Genomic DNA, 17784 nt, shown 5'->3' on the forward strand with positions numbered 1-17784 from the left:
AACAACGTATTGGGACACTTTAAAATGGTTCCTGCAAATCCTCAGACAGCTTTGTGGATTCAGCCCAAAGTAAGTTCTGGAAGCCGTTTCTGAGAGAACGAAACCAGACACCCACATATACATATAGATTGGATGCAGATCCAGCCAAGATCAGCCTGTAGATAAAGGCCATCTAAATGTTGACCCAGACAAAAGGGAACAGTTTCATATTCATGAGAAGAACATCAAGGACCCGTTAAGGACATCACCAGGACATTAAAAACAATGAAGGTCATTCGAGACCAGAGATGGCCCATTACCGGCCATCCAAGAACAGTTTAAAATATAATAACTACCCTGTTGTGCAACAAGCCCGCCAAAAGTTAAACAAAGACTAACCTGACTTGGCGCGAGATAAGAGCTTCTGGAAAAGAAGTATAATTGTGAGAACACACGGGAAGGGGTGACCACTCGTCAGCTTTCCAGCTTGCAGGCCTGTCCAGCTTTTGAGCTGGGTAAAGAGGAGTCGCTTCGGGAGAAGATCAGCGGGACTCCTCTCCATCGTCGGAGAGGAAGAAGAAGAAGACTAAGCCGCCATCAAGAAGATTGTTCGAGCCGGCGTCCCGCCCCGGGGTAAAACATCGGGGGATCATCGACCAACCCCGGGCCGTTGACAAAACGAGAGGCCATCAACCCGCTCCGGCTCGGGAGAAGAGATAAAATAAAACTGAAGAAATGATGGGGGCCAGCCCAAGGCTCCTCTGACCGGGGTCAAGCCGGTGATCCCCGACCCCACCGACATCCAGACCAGCCGGTGTCCAGCCGCCCCCGACCCCCCACCTCAGGAGAGAGGTGAGGCGCAGCTCGCTGGGACTCCATGATCCACGTGGAGACAGGGCGTCTGAAAGGATCAAACGCAGACCGGTTTCAAAACCTTGCACTTCCTAGTTGGATTAGTGAGCACGTTTCTGGCCCTTCATAATCAGATCTAGATAGGTTTAAGGGGGTGGATATTTAAGGGTATAATTAACATGAGTTGTTATCCCTCGATGTTCTGTGTGTTTCCCTATTTCATGATGATTTTTGCAGAGTATAATATGCCTGTATTAGCCTTAGTTAGTATTGTGTCGTTATGATTTGTTTGTGTTTTTCCCTCCCATGTACTCTCTTATTCACTTGCATTTGATTTGTGTTGCCATATGCAATAACATTTCATTTCGTTTCATCAAACTTGGTCTATAAGAGTTTTCTCTACATTGTATTTCCTGCCCCAAAGTCCAGAGTACAGAATCTAAGTGGCGAGTGGGTCGAACCACTCAAGGTTTTACTGTGCAAGAGAGCGAGGCCTCTGGAGAAAGAAACCTTTGCAATCTAAAACCCCTTACACTCCCATTGGCCAGGCTCTGCAGTGGGAGCGCACATTTCGGAAATTTACCACGATGTTGCACAGCACAATTACCAGGCCATTGTATTTAACAGAAAATGTGTTACAGATGAGCCTGCAGAGTCTAACTTGGCAGGAGCACAGATCAGAGAACTGGGCAAAGAGCTCAGCATGCTTGGATTGCACCACTGCTGAATTTCTGACCAAAGTGGTGAATTCGACACTGACCTATCTGGGCAAGACTCTGTGCTGGAAGATTACTCAGGCAATTTTGTGACTTTGAATTTGTCCCTTAGGAATCTGAACTGGCAACATAATATCTAAATATATTGCAGCATATAAAAACAGTTTTACTGGGTTTATCAACATAGAGGCCCTCAATTTCCAGGAGACTTGCGCCAGTGTAATCTGAGCATCTGCGGTGTTGGGTTTGTTTCCCAATGCAAATGTCCCAGGAAATTATGGTGTAAGTGAGTTACGCCAATATTCATGCCTCGCCACATTTTCCTGGGACTTTTGCATCGCTCTGCCAATACCCTCGCCAAAACTGTGAAAAGTTGATTATCATAGTCCCTCCTCCCCAACAAGTCAATGGCAATCATCAATTTCCTGGATTTACACAATTTTTCTCACCACACCACTTAGACTGAAAAATAATGGTGCAGATGATGATATTTAAATTCATGAGATTAAAGTTAAATAAAATCTCTGCTCTTTCTTGATATATTTCATTCTTAGCTAAAACCCATCATATAATCGTGTGTTAGATTTAACGTATATTGTGTGCATGGTGTAGGGAACTGAGGTACCTGCACATGTCATCAATGAAAGTGAAAGTTGGGGGTAAATTCGTTCAGGCCCGATTTTGGGTGCAAAATTGTCATTGCACTCGGAGAATGCCCCAGAAGGTGGAGACCTGAGGTTTGTCTGAAATTGGGCCTCAGGCTTCATCTGAATAATTCTGGTGAACTCCAATGTCATTCGGGCCTCTCGAGGCAGCTCACCAATTTTGTCTGTGATTTACGCCGGCTGTGATGCCAGCAGTGTCCCTGATGTAAATCCTGGGGGAGGGGGAAAAGCAAACATGAGGAGTTGGAGTATGGAACGGCAGCAAGAAATAAAAAATGTTAACCGTTACAGTAGTAACTTTATGCTAGACACCGCGGCTGAAGTAGCTGAAAAAGAAAATCACCTCCAGATGTGCTCCTTTGATAATTTGCCACATTTTTCTGGCATTGTGGGTCCCACTTATTGCTGTTGTACAGCAAATACTGTTAGACCCGTGTATCTTGATGTTGTGTCCTTCAATAATTAGACAAGAGACTGCAGGGAACGATCAACAGGTGTTTACTGAATGAGGGTTACTCTAGAACTAACTATACAGATCACTACTCAGGGTTTATATACAGGTGTGGTCACTGCCAGTACTACAGTATACAGGAGCTGTAAAAAGTAGTTCTCCCCTTAAAGGTACATACATTACAATTCCTCCCCTTTTAGATTAACAGTACCATAACACTCATTTAACAATTAAATATCAAACTAATTACAATTAACACTTTTAACATGCAACATTAACTGAAAATAGTCTATTTATAAATTCAGTCTTGGGGAGGCTTCCTGATTCTTTCTGGATAACGCCTTTCCTGAGTGTCTCACTCTTGGTGCGGAGGCGATTCTAACACCCTGTCGTCAGTTGATTCATCAGCTTCCAAAGCTATTGTTTCTGAAGTAGATGCGACCTGTACGTCGGGATCCTCACCAGGTACGTATGGCCGAGACATGGGGTTGACTCGTTCCTGTGACTCTGGGACCTGGTCAGCATGGCGTCTCACAATGTTCTCCCCAACATCCACTGTGTACATTAGTGGCCCCTGTCATGTGCTTATCGTTCCTGGTTGCCATTTCTCTGTTCGGTAGTCGCGGGCCAAGACTGGTTGCCCTACATTGAAGCTCCTTGTCGGCTTCTCATTGATGTGCTGGAATTGCTTATTCTCAACATCTCTTCGTACATTTGGTCTGAGCAAATCCAGACGAGATCTCAACCTTCGGTTAAAGAACATCATGGCTGGGGCCTGGTTGGTGACTGCATGTGTCACATTTCTGTAGGCTAACAGGAAATTGTCCACCTTATGCTGCAGTGGAATGTCGTCATCGCACATGGCCTTTACTGCTTTTTTAAAGGTTTGTACGAACCTCTCAGCCAATCCATTTGTGGCTGGATGATACGGGGCGGATGTGTAATGCCTCACCCCATTCCTTTTCATAAATCTTCGAAACTCTTCGGACACAAACTGTGGTCCGTTATCAGAGCAAATCTGCTCTGGCAAGCCGTTCCTGGCAAAAATGGTCTGTAGGACTGCAATAGTTTTCTCTGTGGTGGTGGAGGACATTTTGATCACCTCAGGTCATTTCGAGTGCGCATCCACGGCTATGAAAAACATTGAGTCCATGAATGGACCAGCAAAATCAATATGCACCCATTGCCATGGAGATGAGGGCCACTCCCATGGGTGTAAAGGGGCATGTGATGGTGCATTTTGGACCTTCTGGCATCCTGAGCAGCTCTTTGTCAGGTCCTCGATTTGCTGATCGATCCCCGGCCACCACACATAAGCCCTAGCAAGGCTTTTCATTTTCACCCCTCCCAGATGACCTTCGTGAAGCTCATTGAGCACTCTCTCCCTTAACTTGGGTGGAAGAACCACTCGGGATCCATACATCAAGATACCCTGGCATACTGACAGCTGTTCTCTTCTGGATGAGAATGCTGGCAACAGTGAGTCGCCATGTGCTGGCCATCCCTTCACCGTCAAATCATATTCCCGAGACAGTGTCGGGTCATTTCGGGTCTCCTTCTCTATACCAGCGTTAGTTACTGGCAAGCATTCAATTATAGTCGAATGAAATATTTCGACAGGATCCACTGCTGGTGCTTCCTCCACAGTAGGCAGTGGCAGGCGTGATAGCCCATCAGCGTTTCCATGCTGTTTCGTGCCCTTATACTCGATTTCATATTGGTGCGCCCCTAGAAAAAGGGACCATCTTTGTAGCCGTTGCGCAGTCATCACCGGAACGCCCATCTTTGGATTAAAGATGGAGACAAGTGGTTGGTGATCAGTCAGCAAGGTGAACTTCTGCCCGTGCAGATAGTGATTCAACTTTTTCACTCCCCACACTAGGCTGAGGGCCTCCCTGTCAATCTGGGCATAGTTACGCTCGGCTGAGGTTAGTGACTGAGATGCAAAGGCTACTGGCCTCTCCGAGCCGTCCGGGAATTTGTGCGACAGCACCGCTCCAATGCCATCGGGTGATGCATCACACGCCAACCGAATTGGTAGTGCTGGGTTGAAATGAGCCAACACCTCTTTTGATGTGATCAATGCTTTGCTCTTCTGTAAAGTTCATTTACATTCGTCACTCCACTTCCATGGTACCCCCGTTTGCAGTAGGGTGTTCAGTGGGTGTAATACTGTAGACAAATTTGGCAAGAACTTATGTTAGTAGTTCACCAGCCCGAGGAACGACCTCAGTTGTGACACATTTTCCGGTGCTGGAGCCTTGACTACTACTTCAATCTTTTCAGGGGACTTAGGTAACCCCTCTTTATCAATAACGTGGCCACAATACGAGATCTGCTTCTGGAAAAACTCGCATTTGTGGCGATTAGCTCGGAGCCCATATTCATTCAATCTAGTGAGCACCTGCTCCAGGTTGGCGGGGTGATCACTGTCATTTTCGCCCGTGACCAGGATGTCGTCCAAATAACACTGGGTCCCTGGAATCCCTTGCAGAACTTGATCCATTGCCCTTTGCCAAATAGCCGGAGCTGATGCTACCCCGAACACCAGCCGGTTGTATTGGTAGAGACCTTTATGAGTGTTGATCATGAGGTACTGTTTCGAGGCTTCTTCTACCTCCATTTGCAGGTACACCTGAGCCAGATCAATCTTAGTGAAGTGTTTCCCTCCAGATAGCGAGGCGAAAATATCTTCAATCCGCGGAAGCGGATATTGTACAGTGTGAAGGACTGGGTTCACTGTCACCTTAAAGTCCCCACAGATGCGAACCTTCTTTGGTTCCCCAGGCGTATTACTCAACGACCTCTTCATTACAGGAATGATGGGTGTAGCCCACTCGCTCCAGTCCACTTTGGCCAGTACTCCTGAACGTTCCAAACCTTCCAGCTCTGCTTCAACGGCTGGGCAGATCGCATAAGGTAACGGTCTGGCCTTAAAAACTTTGGGCTTGCAATTTCCTCTATTTTGATCATTGCTGTTATGCCTTTTAGTGTTCCGAGTCCCTGCTGGAACACTTCTTTTGCATCAGTTAACAGTTTTGACAGTTGTCCAGGTGTGACTTCGTCATCCTTTTTGCATCTACAGTCAGTGCTTGTATGGAATGCCAATCTAGCTGTATCTTCCGGATCCATTCACGTCCTAGTAGTGGTGGTTCTCCATCTGGCAATACATATAGGTCCATTTTTGGTGTTTCCTTGCCGTTATATATAACGTTCACCCTTATTTTTCCTTTGGGGTAGACTTTTTGCTCCGTGTACGTCTTCAAGACAATCTTTGTATCTCTCAAGGGTATATGTGAGAATAGCCACTTGTAGTCCCTTCGATTTATGACTGTTAGGGCTGATCCTGTGTCCAATTCCATTTTCACTTGGACTCCTGCTATCTTGAGCGTGACCCAGATAGTTTGGTGATCCTCCGTTATGATCACATTATGTAATTTCAGACAACCCAGCTCCTTGCTTCCAGAGTCTGTATCACTTTTCTGTTCATCTGCACTACTCTCCGTCACCTTATGTACCTTCTTGTACTTCTCCTGTGGAGATTTCTTGCAGCTGGTTTTCTTTCTCGACCTGCAGACTCTTGCTATGTGTTCTATTTTCCACACTGTCTGCACACTTTGTCCTTGAGCCAGCAATCCTTATGGTCGTGTGTTGTTCTGCCGCAGCGATAGCACTTCCCTGCTCCGTATGACGTTTCATTTGTGCCATATTCTTGCAGTCTCTGTTGTATCTCTGCCGCGCCCTGTGCTGCTGCTTCGTGTGATACTGCAATGCTGAAAGCCTTGTCCAGCGTAAGATCCTTTTCTGATAGAAGCCCTTTCTGGGTTCCTTCACTTTGAAGCCCACACACAAACTTGTCTCTTAAAATATCTGCTAGTCCCGTTCCAAACTGGCAGTGTTTTGATAGCTTGCGCAGTTCCGTTACATACTCAGCATTACTTTCATCTTTATGCTGGTTCCCTTTGTGAAACTTAAATCTTTCTGCTATCAGTAGCGGTGTGGGGTTTAAGTGGTCCTGTAGGATTGACACTATGTTTTCAAAATCCTTTTCTACTGGCTTCTCTGGGGTTACTAGGTTTCGTAGTAAGCCATATGTTTTTGCACCCATTGAATTCAACAATACCAGCGCTTTCTTGTCATCTGGCACTTCATTCGCCTTGCAGTATACTTCTATGCGTTCGACATATGTCGTCCAATCTTCGACTTCATTGTCGAACGCTGTGATACCACCACTCTTCGACATTTTTGGGTGTGGTTAGACTGGCTTAAAATGGCGTCTCCTGCTCTTTCCTTTCTTCCCCGCTGCGGCTTAAAATGGCATCTCCCGCGCTGCTGCCAACGCCGCTCTCGGCGGTCCTCGTGGCAAATGGCGACGCCCTGTGGGTTTCGTGCGCTGCTCCTGCGCTGCTGCCAATGCCGCTCTCTGCGGTCCTCGTGGCAATGGCAGCACCTTGCATTTTCCTGCGCACCTCTCTCCCCCGTTGACGCTGCTTGGCCCTTGAACACCGGCTGCGCTCTGCTCTCTCTCGCCTCTCTCCCCCGTTGACGCCGCTTGGTCGGCTCTAGCCGCCGCTGTCCGGGAAGGGTCTGCGCTGTACCTGTTGCCAGCCCGTTTCGCTGGACCACCGTGACTGGAAAGCCAAGCCTGGCTCTCGACAGCCTCCCCTGCGATGCTCAAATCTCCGCTGGATGACTGGGGGGTTGCCCGTGGTCGACGCCCGTGCTTCTGGACTCGGCCTTCTTCCACTGTTCTCCAGGAGCGAATCCTTGGGAGGTGATGCAGAGTTGCAGGTAGGGTCAAATCTGCTCGTCGCCAATGTTAGATCCGTGTATCTTGATGTTGTGTCCTTCAATAATTAGACAACAAGACTGCAGGGAATGATTCAACAGGTGTTTACTGAATGAGGGTTATTGTAGAACTAATTGTACAGATCACTACTCAGTGTTTATATACCGGTGAGGTCACTACTGGTACTACAGTATACAGGAGCTGTAAAAAGTAGTTCTCCCCTTAAAGGTACATACATTACAGTGTCCTCCTTTGTAAAGACAGAACCAAAGTATGTATTTAATTGGTGATGTTACCTACCTGATACATATTGATGAGAGGCAGTAGACTCAGTATCATCACTGTAAATTTGTTGATCTGTAATTTTAGAATCAATTTCAGTAGCAACATACATGATTGACAAAAGAACTAAGATATTGTTGTAGGAAAAATGATTCCTCGGAAACTAGACTTTGAGTAAGAGAGACAACTTTATTAAATGACAGAGCTCTGGGAGAAGCGTCTGCAACCACACGGTCTGCGAGAGCACCTTCTCTTCGATTGTAGTACATGCTGAGCTTATATACAATTCCAAGAAGTTGGTTTTAGATCATTTACATTCATCCAATCAATTCGTTTAGTAGCGCATTGTGGTAAACCACTGTTATACCTGCCTGTGTGGGTGTTTGTATTCCACTGTGTACATGTCTGTACATGCCTCGGCTGACTCCTCCCATGAGTCCAGGTATAAAGGTGACTGCTCCACAGTCCCTCTGTATTCTGGACTGGTCGACCACTCGAGGCACACCTTCATTCTCTTGTTAATAAAAGCCTGTTAGTTACTCGCTTAACCTCAGTCTTTTGAGTAATTGATAGCGCATCAATTTTATTAACAAGATTTTTTTATAATGGAGAAGATCCTCACACCAGCATGCCTGGACTTAGACCATCGGGAGGCGGGCGCATCCACCAAGTTTGCTCACTGGCTTAGGTGCTTTGAAAGATTCCTGATCGCCTCCGCTGCAACTGTCAAATCGGATGAGGACAAACTGGATGTCCTGACCTCCAAAGTGAACCACCGAGCGTACTCGGTCATCCAGGATGCGACCTCGTACACGGCTGCTCTCAATCTCCTCAAGGACCAGTACACACGCCCAGTGAACGAGGTGTACGCCAGGCACCTCCTGGGGAGTCGTAAACAACAACCTGGGGAATCGACCGAGGAATACCTTCAGGCACTGTCTGTGCTTGGCCGGGCCTGTGGTTGTAAGGATGTAAAGGCCGCCGTGTACACAGAGGAACTTATCTGGGACGCTTTTGTAGCGGGCCACAGGTCCAATTACACCCGACAGCGACTGTTGGAGCAGAGTGACCTCGACCTCAACAAGGCCTCTGAACTCACACTATCATTGGACGCAGCCTACCGGGGCATGGATGCCTACTCCTCTGCACCGTGGATGCCGCAGGGAACGACAGCCTGGGACACGGTAGGACCGTCTCATAGCGCCGTGCCACCCCAGCCACATCCCAGCAACGGCCCAACTACCGCAGCAGTGTCCCAAGGCCAGAAATGCTACTTCTGTGGCCAGGCCAAACACCCCAGAGCGCGCTGCCCGGCGAAAAATGCGATCTGCTCGGGCTGCGGGAAGAAGGGACACTACGCCAGCATCTGCAGGGCCAAAGCCACCCCGAACCCCAGCAGCGACACGTGTGGGCCGTGCGGGCCGCCATCTTGGGCCTCCCCAGCCATGTGCGAACCACCGGAACAGCAGCCATTTTGGACGCCTCCAGGCACATGGACGCAGCAGGCCCCCAACACCGCCTCATCTGATACCCGCAGCGACACACCGACCCCTACGCTGGCCTCCGTTACGCTGGACCAAGCGAGACCGCACCAACTGGCCCGGTCCACAATGGACATTAAGGTAAATGGTCACGAAACAACCTGCCTTTTTGACTCTGGGAGCACGGAGAGCTTCATCCACCCCGACACGGTGCGGCGTTGCTCTCTCCCAGTCCTGCCTGCGCACCAACAGATTTCTATGGCCTCCGAGTCCCAGTCGGCAGACATTGGCGGCTACTGCGTGGTGACACTCTTAGCAGACGGGACTGTGTACGATAATTTTAAACTTCTGGTCCTGCCCCACCTCTGCGCTGCCGTTCTGCTGGGGTTAGATTTTCAGTGCCACCTTAAAAGTGTTACGATGGCGTACGGTGGACCCCTCCTCCCACTCACAGTCCGCAGCCAGCAGCTTCCAAATTGCCCGCCGCGCACCAGGTGCAACCTCTCCACACTCAGAGTCACCCCCCCCCCACTGTTTGCTAACCTCACCCCCGACTGTAAGCCCATCGCCACAAAGAGCAGGCGATACAGTGCCGGGGACAGGGTTTTCATTAAAACCGAAGTGGAGTGGCTCCTGAAGGAGGGGATTATTGAGGGCAGCACCAGCCCCCGGCGAGCCCAGGTTGTGGTCGTTAAGACCGGCGAGAAGCAGCGCCTGGTCATCGACTACAGCCAGACAATCAATCGCTACACCCTGCTGGACGCTTACCCATTCCCCCGCATAGCTGATATGGTCAACCAGATCGCGCAGTACCGCGTCTTCTCGACCATTGACCTGAAATCAGCATACCACCAGCTCCCTATCCGTCCTGAGGACCGCCAGTATACTGCCTTTGAGGCAAACGGCCGCCTCTATCACTTCCTTAGGGTTCCCTTTGGCATCACCAATGGGGCCTCCGTCTTCCAAAGGGAGATGGACCGGATGGTCGATCAAAATGCGTTGCAGGCCACTTTCCCATATCTGGACAATGCGACCATCTGCGGCCATGACTTGCAGGACCATGACGCAAACCTCAAAAAATTCCTCTGCACCGCCCAACTCCTGAACCTGACGTATAACAAGGAGAAGTGCATATTCCGCACAACCCGCCTCGCCATCCTTGGCTGTGTTGTGGAAAACGGAGTCATCGGTCCCGACCCCGACCGGATGCGTCCCCTTATGGAACTCCCACTGCCCCACTGCCTCAAGGCCCTGAAGAGGTGCCTAGGGTTTTTCTCCTATTATGCCCAGTGGGTCCCCTACTATGCGGACAAGGCCCGTCCGCTGATCAAGTCCACCTCTTTTCCCTTGACGGCAGAGGCCCGCTTAGCCTTCCACCGTATCAAGGAAGACATTGCCAAAGCCACCATGCACGCAGTGGACAAATCCATCCCCTTCCAGGTGGAAAGCGACGCGTCCGACTTTGCCCTGGCCGCTACCCTTAATCAGGCGGGGAGACCCGTGGCCTTCTTTTCACGAACCCTCCAGGGCCCGGAGACCAGACACTCCACTGTTGAGAAGGAGGCCCAGGCTATTGTGGAGGCTGTGCGTCATTGGAGGCACTACCTGGCCGGAAAACGATTTACCCTGCTCACTGACCAGCGTTCAGTTGCTTTTATGTTTAACAACAAGCAGAGGGGCAAAATCAAAAACGACAAGATCTTGAGGTGGAGAATCGAACTTTCCACCTACAATTACGAGATCTTGTACCGGCCCGGGAAGCTCAATGAACCCCCGGATGCTCTATCGCGTGGCACCTGCGCCAGCGCGCAGATCGATAGACTGCGGGCCCTCCACAATGACCTCTGCCACCCGGGGGTCACCAGGTTCTTCCACTTCATCAAGGCCCGCAACCTGCCTTACTCCATTGAGGAGGTCAGGACCATGACCAGGAACTGCCAAGTCTGCGCTGAGTGCAAACCGCACTTTTATAGACCAGACAGGGCTTACCTGATAAAAGCCACTCGCCCCTTCGAGCGCCTGAGCGTTGATTTTAAAGGGCCTCTCCCCTCCTCCGACCACAATGTGTACTTCCTCAACATTATTGATGAGTACTCCCGTTTCCCATTCGCCATCCCCTGCCCGGACATGATCAGTGCCACGGTCATTAAATGTCTGAATGACCTCTTCACCCTGTTCGGTTTCCCCAGCTATATCCATAGCCACCGGGGCTCATCATTTATGAGCGACGAACTCCGGCAGTACCTGCTCGCTAGGGGTATTGCCACAAGCAGGACCACCAGTTACAACCCCCGGGGGAACGGACAGGTGGAAAGAGAGAATGCGACAGTTTGGAAGGCCGCCCTGCTAGCCTTAAAGTCTAGGGGCCTTCCGACCTCCCGCTGGCAGGATGTGCTCCCCGATGCGCTCCACTCTATTCGGTCACTGCTCTGCACTGCCACTAACGCCACCCCTCATGAGAAAATGTTTGTCTTCCCAAGGAAGTCCACATCGGGGACATCGCTACCGCCATGGCTGACGTCCCCAGGGCCGGTCCTACTGAGAAGACACGTGAGGACCCATAAAACGGACCCTCTGGTCGAGAGGGTCGACCTCCTCCACGCCAACCCCCAGTATGCTTACATTGCGTACCCTGACGGGCGGGAGGACACAGTCTCCATACGAGACCTCGCACCCTCGGGGGCCCCAGTAACCCACTACCCACTACCACCCCCCCCCACGATCCAATATCCAACCCCAGCAGACGGCACACCTGGGCCCCACGACCCGCTCGACACCCACGAGGACTACACACCAGTGCCCCAGCCTACGCGGGACTCGACGCCGGAAGCGTCACTACCCCTGCCGTCGCCACGCCGATCACAGCGGCAGGCAAGACCTCCGAAGAGACTCCAATACACAAACTTTTAATACACTTCACCCCGCCGGACTCATTTTTAAACAAGGGGTGAATGTGGTAAACCACTGTTATACCTACCTGTGTGGGTGTTTGTATTCCACTGTGTACATGTCTGTACATGCCTCGGCTGACTCCTCCCATGAGTCCAGGTATAAAGGTGACTGCTCCACAGTCCCTCTGTATTCTGGACTGGTCGACCACTCGAGGCACACCTTCATTCTCTTGTTAATAAAAGCCTGTTAGTTACTCGCTTAACCTCAGTCTTTTGAGTAATTGATAGCGCATCACGCATATCGTTATTTTCCTCCAGTCAGGAGTTTACACCCTCGTGTTGCCAATTCTGCCTCTTCAGCGATTGCGAAAGGTCTTCGTTCCACCTTGTTCCGTCCGCGTCACTGGCGGAATGTGATTAGTTCGATAATAGGATACCAGTGAACCTTGTTAGTCCTCAGTGATTCAATTAGTCCCAGTCAGGACACGAGATGAACTTTGTTCCAGCCATGCGTAAGTGTGGCATGTCTCATTGTGCATTGATTCAATTAGTCCCAGTCAGCGAATTTGTTGTTTGTGTCTTTTCCAGCAAAATCTTGTCCAGCAAAATGGTCTTTTCCAGCAAAATCTTGTCCAGCAAAATTTTATTCTAACAGATATCATGCATCTAAATAATGAAAATGTTTGCTTAATAATCTTCAGTTTAAGCAGGTTTGAGCACAATACTTCAACATTGTTTTTCTAGGAATCAACTTGTTCCTTGTTGCTGGCCATGAGTTTGGACATTCTCTGGGACTCGGTCACTCTAAGGATGAAAACGCTTTGATGTTTCCCTTCTATAACTTTGTGAACACAGATGGGTATACTCTTCCAAATGATGATGTTCGAGGAATCCAGACTTAATATGGTGCACCCAAAACTTGTGCTTCCCAACCTCCCTTTGTCCCACCATTGGTTGCAGAGCCTTTTACCCGCCTTGCTTTATCCTCTGGAATTCCCTCCTCAAGACCCTCCTCATTTCCACTTTTCTCTCCACCTTTCAAACTGCCTCTAAACTATTGTCAACCAAGCTTTTGTCACTGCTCCTAATTCCTCCACCTGGTTTGGTGTTTGTTTCCTTCTCCCTTTTATCAATTTGGGGGTAAAATTTCCGCAGGTGTTCTCTCAATCTCTTGCCATAACCTCAGCAGATGATCAGTGGAAACTTCAGTGTAACAGTGTAAACAGTTCTTTATGCCGTTTTTCTGAGGTTTCTGACAATTTTCCACTGAAGTTAAGCAGGAGTTCTGGAGAACCCCCACGGAAATTCCAGCTCTTACAAGCACCTCAGTATATTTTCTATGTTAAAAGTACTATATAAATGCAAGTTCTGCTCATGTTTTGGCAGTGCATTTCAGTCCAAACAAGACAAAATATGACAGATTAATTTGTGAATTATTTATTGAATTTTCAATACATGAAAACAGATTTTAAAATACACCAATTTTGCAAAATATGTTCAAACCAAGTGAATTGAACAAAGGTAGAGTATTCCAGCAAAGTTTATAGTCCAATAGTTAATACTCCTGAGGATGAAAATGAATCTCAAGGGAAATTAGGGATGGGCAATAAATGCTGGCCTTGCCAGTGCCCAGATCCCATGAACGAATTTTTAAAAATTCAAGTGACAATAGGCCTTTCCCTCTGTGTGCCAAATTACTGTACTTACATTGTAATAACTTTTTTCCTTTAATTCCATGATATTGTAATCATATTTCTTTAAATTCAGGACCCGCATTTGCGACAACACAGACACCAAGCCAGCCTCCAACACAAACAATAAGCAAGCCTCCAACACAGGCACCAAGCCAGCCTCCAACACAAACACCAAGCCAGCCTCCAACACAAACACCAAGCCAGCCTCCAACACAAGCACCAAGCCAGCCTCCAACACAAGCACCAAGCCAGCCTCCAACACAAACACCAAGCCAGCCTCCAACACAAACAACAAGCCAGCCTCCAACACAGACCCAAGCTAGCCTCCAACACAAGCACCAAGCCAGCCTCCAACACAAACACCAAGCCAGCCTCCAACACAAACAACAAGCCAGCCTCCAACACAGACCCAAGCTAGCCTCCAACACAAGCACCAAGCCAGCCTCCAACACAGACCCAAGCCAGCCTCCAACACAAACAACAAGCCAGCCTCCAACACAGACCCAAGCCAGCCTCCAACACAAACACCAAGCCAGCCTCCAACACAAACAACAAGCCAGCCTCCAACACAAACACCAAGCCAGCCTCCAACACAAACAACAAGCCAGCCTCCAACACAAACAACAAGCCAGCCTCCAACACAAACAACAAGCCAGCCTCCAACAGAGGAACCACCAACATGTGACCCAAACCGGTTCACGGATGCTGCCTTAAGAATACGAAGAAATATTTATTATTTTAAGAATGGGTAAATAATGTACTTTTTAAATCTCATGTTAATTTTACATTATTTATACTATACACAGCTGAACTACAAATTTCAGATGAGCTGATTTTAACTCCCAGTAGAGAATGATACCACATACCGGCCTAGAAATTGAGTTTGCGCTGCGCCGGGGCTTAACGGCGGAAATTTAGCGCCGGTGCTAAGTCGCGCTGCGCGCGCCAAAAATTCAGTAGCGCCGCGCCCAAACGGCTGCCGGCGCTACTGAAGGCTGTTTGCGCCTGAAAACTGGCGCTACGCGCCGCATTGCGGCGCTATTCCGGCGCTGCGGCGCCCGATGCAGTGCGGCAGGCTTGGGAAGTGCAGGCCTCCTCCTTCAGTTAAGGAGGAGCTGCCTGCACCCGCCCGCTGGCCGGTTAAATCGCCACAAAAATGAGCCCGGCACCTCGGGGAAGTGCCGGGCTCGCAGCCGAGAAGCATCTGTTCCGCGGGGGGGGGGGGATGGGGGAGTCCGGGGAGGGAGGTGCGGGCAGGCGGCCGGCGGGAAAGCGGCCGGCCGCCGCTCCACCTTTATGCGCCGGCGCAAAGTCGTGTAAGACTCTGTTGCCAGAGTCTTAGTTGCGGCTGCCACGGGCGAGGCGGCCGCAACTGAATTTCGGCGCTGGGGCCCGTCACCACGGCAACCGGGACGCTGCGCACACCGATGACGTCATCGGTGCCGGCGCAACGCTACCGGTGTAACGCCGATGTTGGGCCCTAGTCAATTTCAAAACCGGCTGTAAGTCCAGCGCAATGCCCTCTAGCGCCGCAAAATGGGCGCTAAGCCCACTCAATTTCTAGGCCACCCTTTCTTGCCAGGAGGAAGCCCGAGCTATTTAGGGGTCCAGGCCTCATTTCCATTCTGCTAGCAAACTGCAGACGTCAAGCGGACAGTCTACTGTAAGGGAGGGCGGTATATTTGCTGGCTCCCATGTTGAGTTGACAAATAGTCGGACACTGTGGAGGGAGAGTGGAAGCTCCTGCTGCTCCTGGCTCCACCAAAAAGAATGAGATATTTCCTGGTCCAGTTTGTGAGCTGCCGTCAGCTGTCCCTTGAAGGGCCGCTAGTTAGACTGCTCACTGCCCGGTACCAATGGACAGAGTGTGTGCGGCATATGTTCCACCCATTTGTACCTCGAAATTGCAATTGGCAACCTATCTACATCATAGGACCCCGATTTGCATAATTTAATGAGTCACCACCTGATTCAGGTGGCACTTGGTTTAAGGCTCGCAAAATTCTACAGAATCCCCCAAAACAAGAAAAGAAGAGATATTGGACTGTTTAAAATAATATTGGGCCAAAAGGGACTTAAAGTCAAGACCCCAGGAAGATTTGGCTATTTTAAAAAGGCATGTCCAGGCCTGTGGAAGGCTGCGACAAAATGAGTTGGGTTGGGCACTGTAATACAAACAGTTTGAGTATTTGCAAAGGCCATATTGTCTAGGAATGTTCTGGACTGTCTCAGTCATTCCACATAAAAATAATAGGCCCACGGAAGGACAGTTCCTGCCAAAAACTACAGGGCCATCAAGTATATGAATAATACAATACATGCCACTAATCAACAAAAGAGACCCTGGCCCCAGCAGGAGAAGACAATCGAACAATAGATTAACCACTCAGAGAAACATCCAAAACCACTTTGCACACTTAAACTGATTTCGAAGCAATCCCAAAAGCAGTTAAAAGTCAATTAAAAATAGATGGGACCAGCCCCGAAACTCGATAAGAATTTTAAAACTATTAAAGTTAACGATCCCGCCAAAATTAACAATGGGCCAGAGGAGATTTGGTGGGCAGATAAACAAGGCTTCAAAACAGTATAATTGAGGACTGCTTTTACACAGAAAACAGTTGTTGGAAATCAGTAGTTGAAAGAAGAGCAGTTCAGAAAGCATGGTTCAGAAGGAGTACTACTCATCATCATCACCGCACACAGTCGGAGAATCGGAGACTTGAGGAAAGAAGACTGAAATGAAAGGAAAAAGGAATCGTGGCAACCAAAGGCCTCTAGAAACCAATAACTAACAATATTGCCAACAACTAGGGAATATTGGGCCACCGGGACCAACAAGAAACCAACCTGGAAGAAACCGAAGATTTGCAAGTTTGTTTCCACCCTACAATCTAGCCTGGCTTACCCCTGGGTAAGATATAATGTAAAAGAAAACTCTAAAAACTATACCTAAACAAAGGAAATTGGGTACTTACCCGATAAATCCAAATATGCACCCAACCGCATCAGCGGACACGCGAAGACTGAAAACCCAATGCAGGTGAAGTCTTCCACCACATCCAGGGTACAGCAGGCCCCAACTGCCACAACTAAAGAGTACCCTGAAATCGCGAACCTCTACAACTGTCAAGAAAGTCATTTGGTGAGCATTTCGCTGGTCCTCTGGAATCCAACCTAGTTAGTGTAGTGGGATTGGGAGGGGTAAGGTAGTCTATTGTCATTCTCCCTCACATATTCCAAAGTGTTCCCCCTTTTAGAGTAATAAGATTATTGTATTGTATATTTTCCTGTATCAAAATAAAATCTAAATTCTTTTCACGAACTCAGTTGTCTGTTGCAATTTCATTGCAACCCCCAAATAAGTCCAAAATCTAGAACCAAGGGAGTGGGAGTGATTCGAATCACTCAGGGAGTCAGAGGTGAAGCTGACCACACACACCACCCCTTACATTGGGCTGCCCTTGTGAAGGACCAGGCAGTGGGCAGGATCGGAGTGGGAATGGGGTGGGATTTGCAGTGGTCTGATTTCAGGGCTGCTACCTCCCCCTTTCCACCCGGTGAACCTAATATCAGCCATAGAGCGCCAATAACATGTCTAACCTTCATGTTAGGCTGTGTAAAAGTGAAAAGACCGCAAGCAACTGGTAGCAAGCTAAAAAAAAGTGCAACATCTTTGCTATAAAAAATCAAATTGCTAGAAATACAGGAGCTGGATATTTGCCAGCAGGGTCCACACCTGATGAAGGTTAAACCCTTTTCAGAAGCTGTTGGAACTGCTGTGTATTTCTAACAATTTTTCTTCTAGTTCTTCTTCTTTAATATATAACGGGGGAGAAATTCAGTATTGCCCCGTTTGGGGCGTTAGTATCGAGCGGGCGCGAAATTTTGCGCCCGGCGCAAATTATCGCCACCTACTGCTAAATTGACCTGCTTCGCCCCAGGAGGTGCTTGGAGCGCTAAAACAGGCGCTGCATGACTGTC

The 17784-nt window shown here is 48.9% G+C and overlaps 1 protein-coding gene across 1 annotated transcript in view; it reads left to right on the plus strand.

The window, feature by feature from the left end:
* The window catches only part of LOC147111622 (neutrophil collagenase-like), a 105048-nt gene that overhangs the window by 26253 nt on the left and 61011 nt on the right, over positions 1-17784 (plus strand). Inside the window, 2 exon segments of the mRNA XM_085998285.1 lie at positions 12851-13029; positions 14433-14548. Coding sequence (XP_085854411.1) covers positions 12851-13029; positions 14433-14548 — 295 coding nt within the window.

The sequence above is a fragment of the Somniosus microcephalus genome, chromosome 10 (genome assembly GCF_052327205.1).
Source record: "Somniosus microcephalus isolate GS21.2 chromosome 10, FLI_Smic_1.0, whole genome shotgun sequence".
Taxonomy (NCBI): domain Eukaryota; kingdom Metazoa; phylum Chordata; class Chondrichthyes; order Squaliformes; family Somniosidae; genus Somniosus; species Somniosus microcephalus.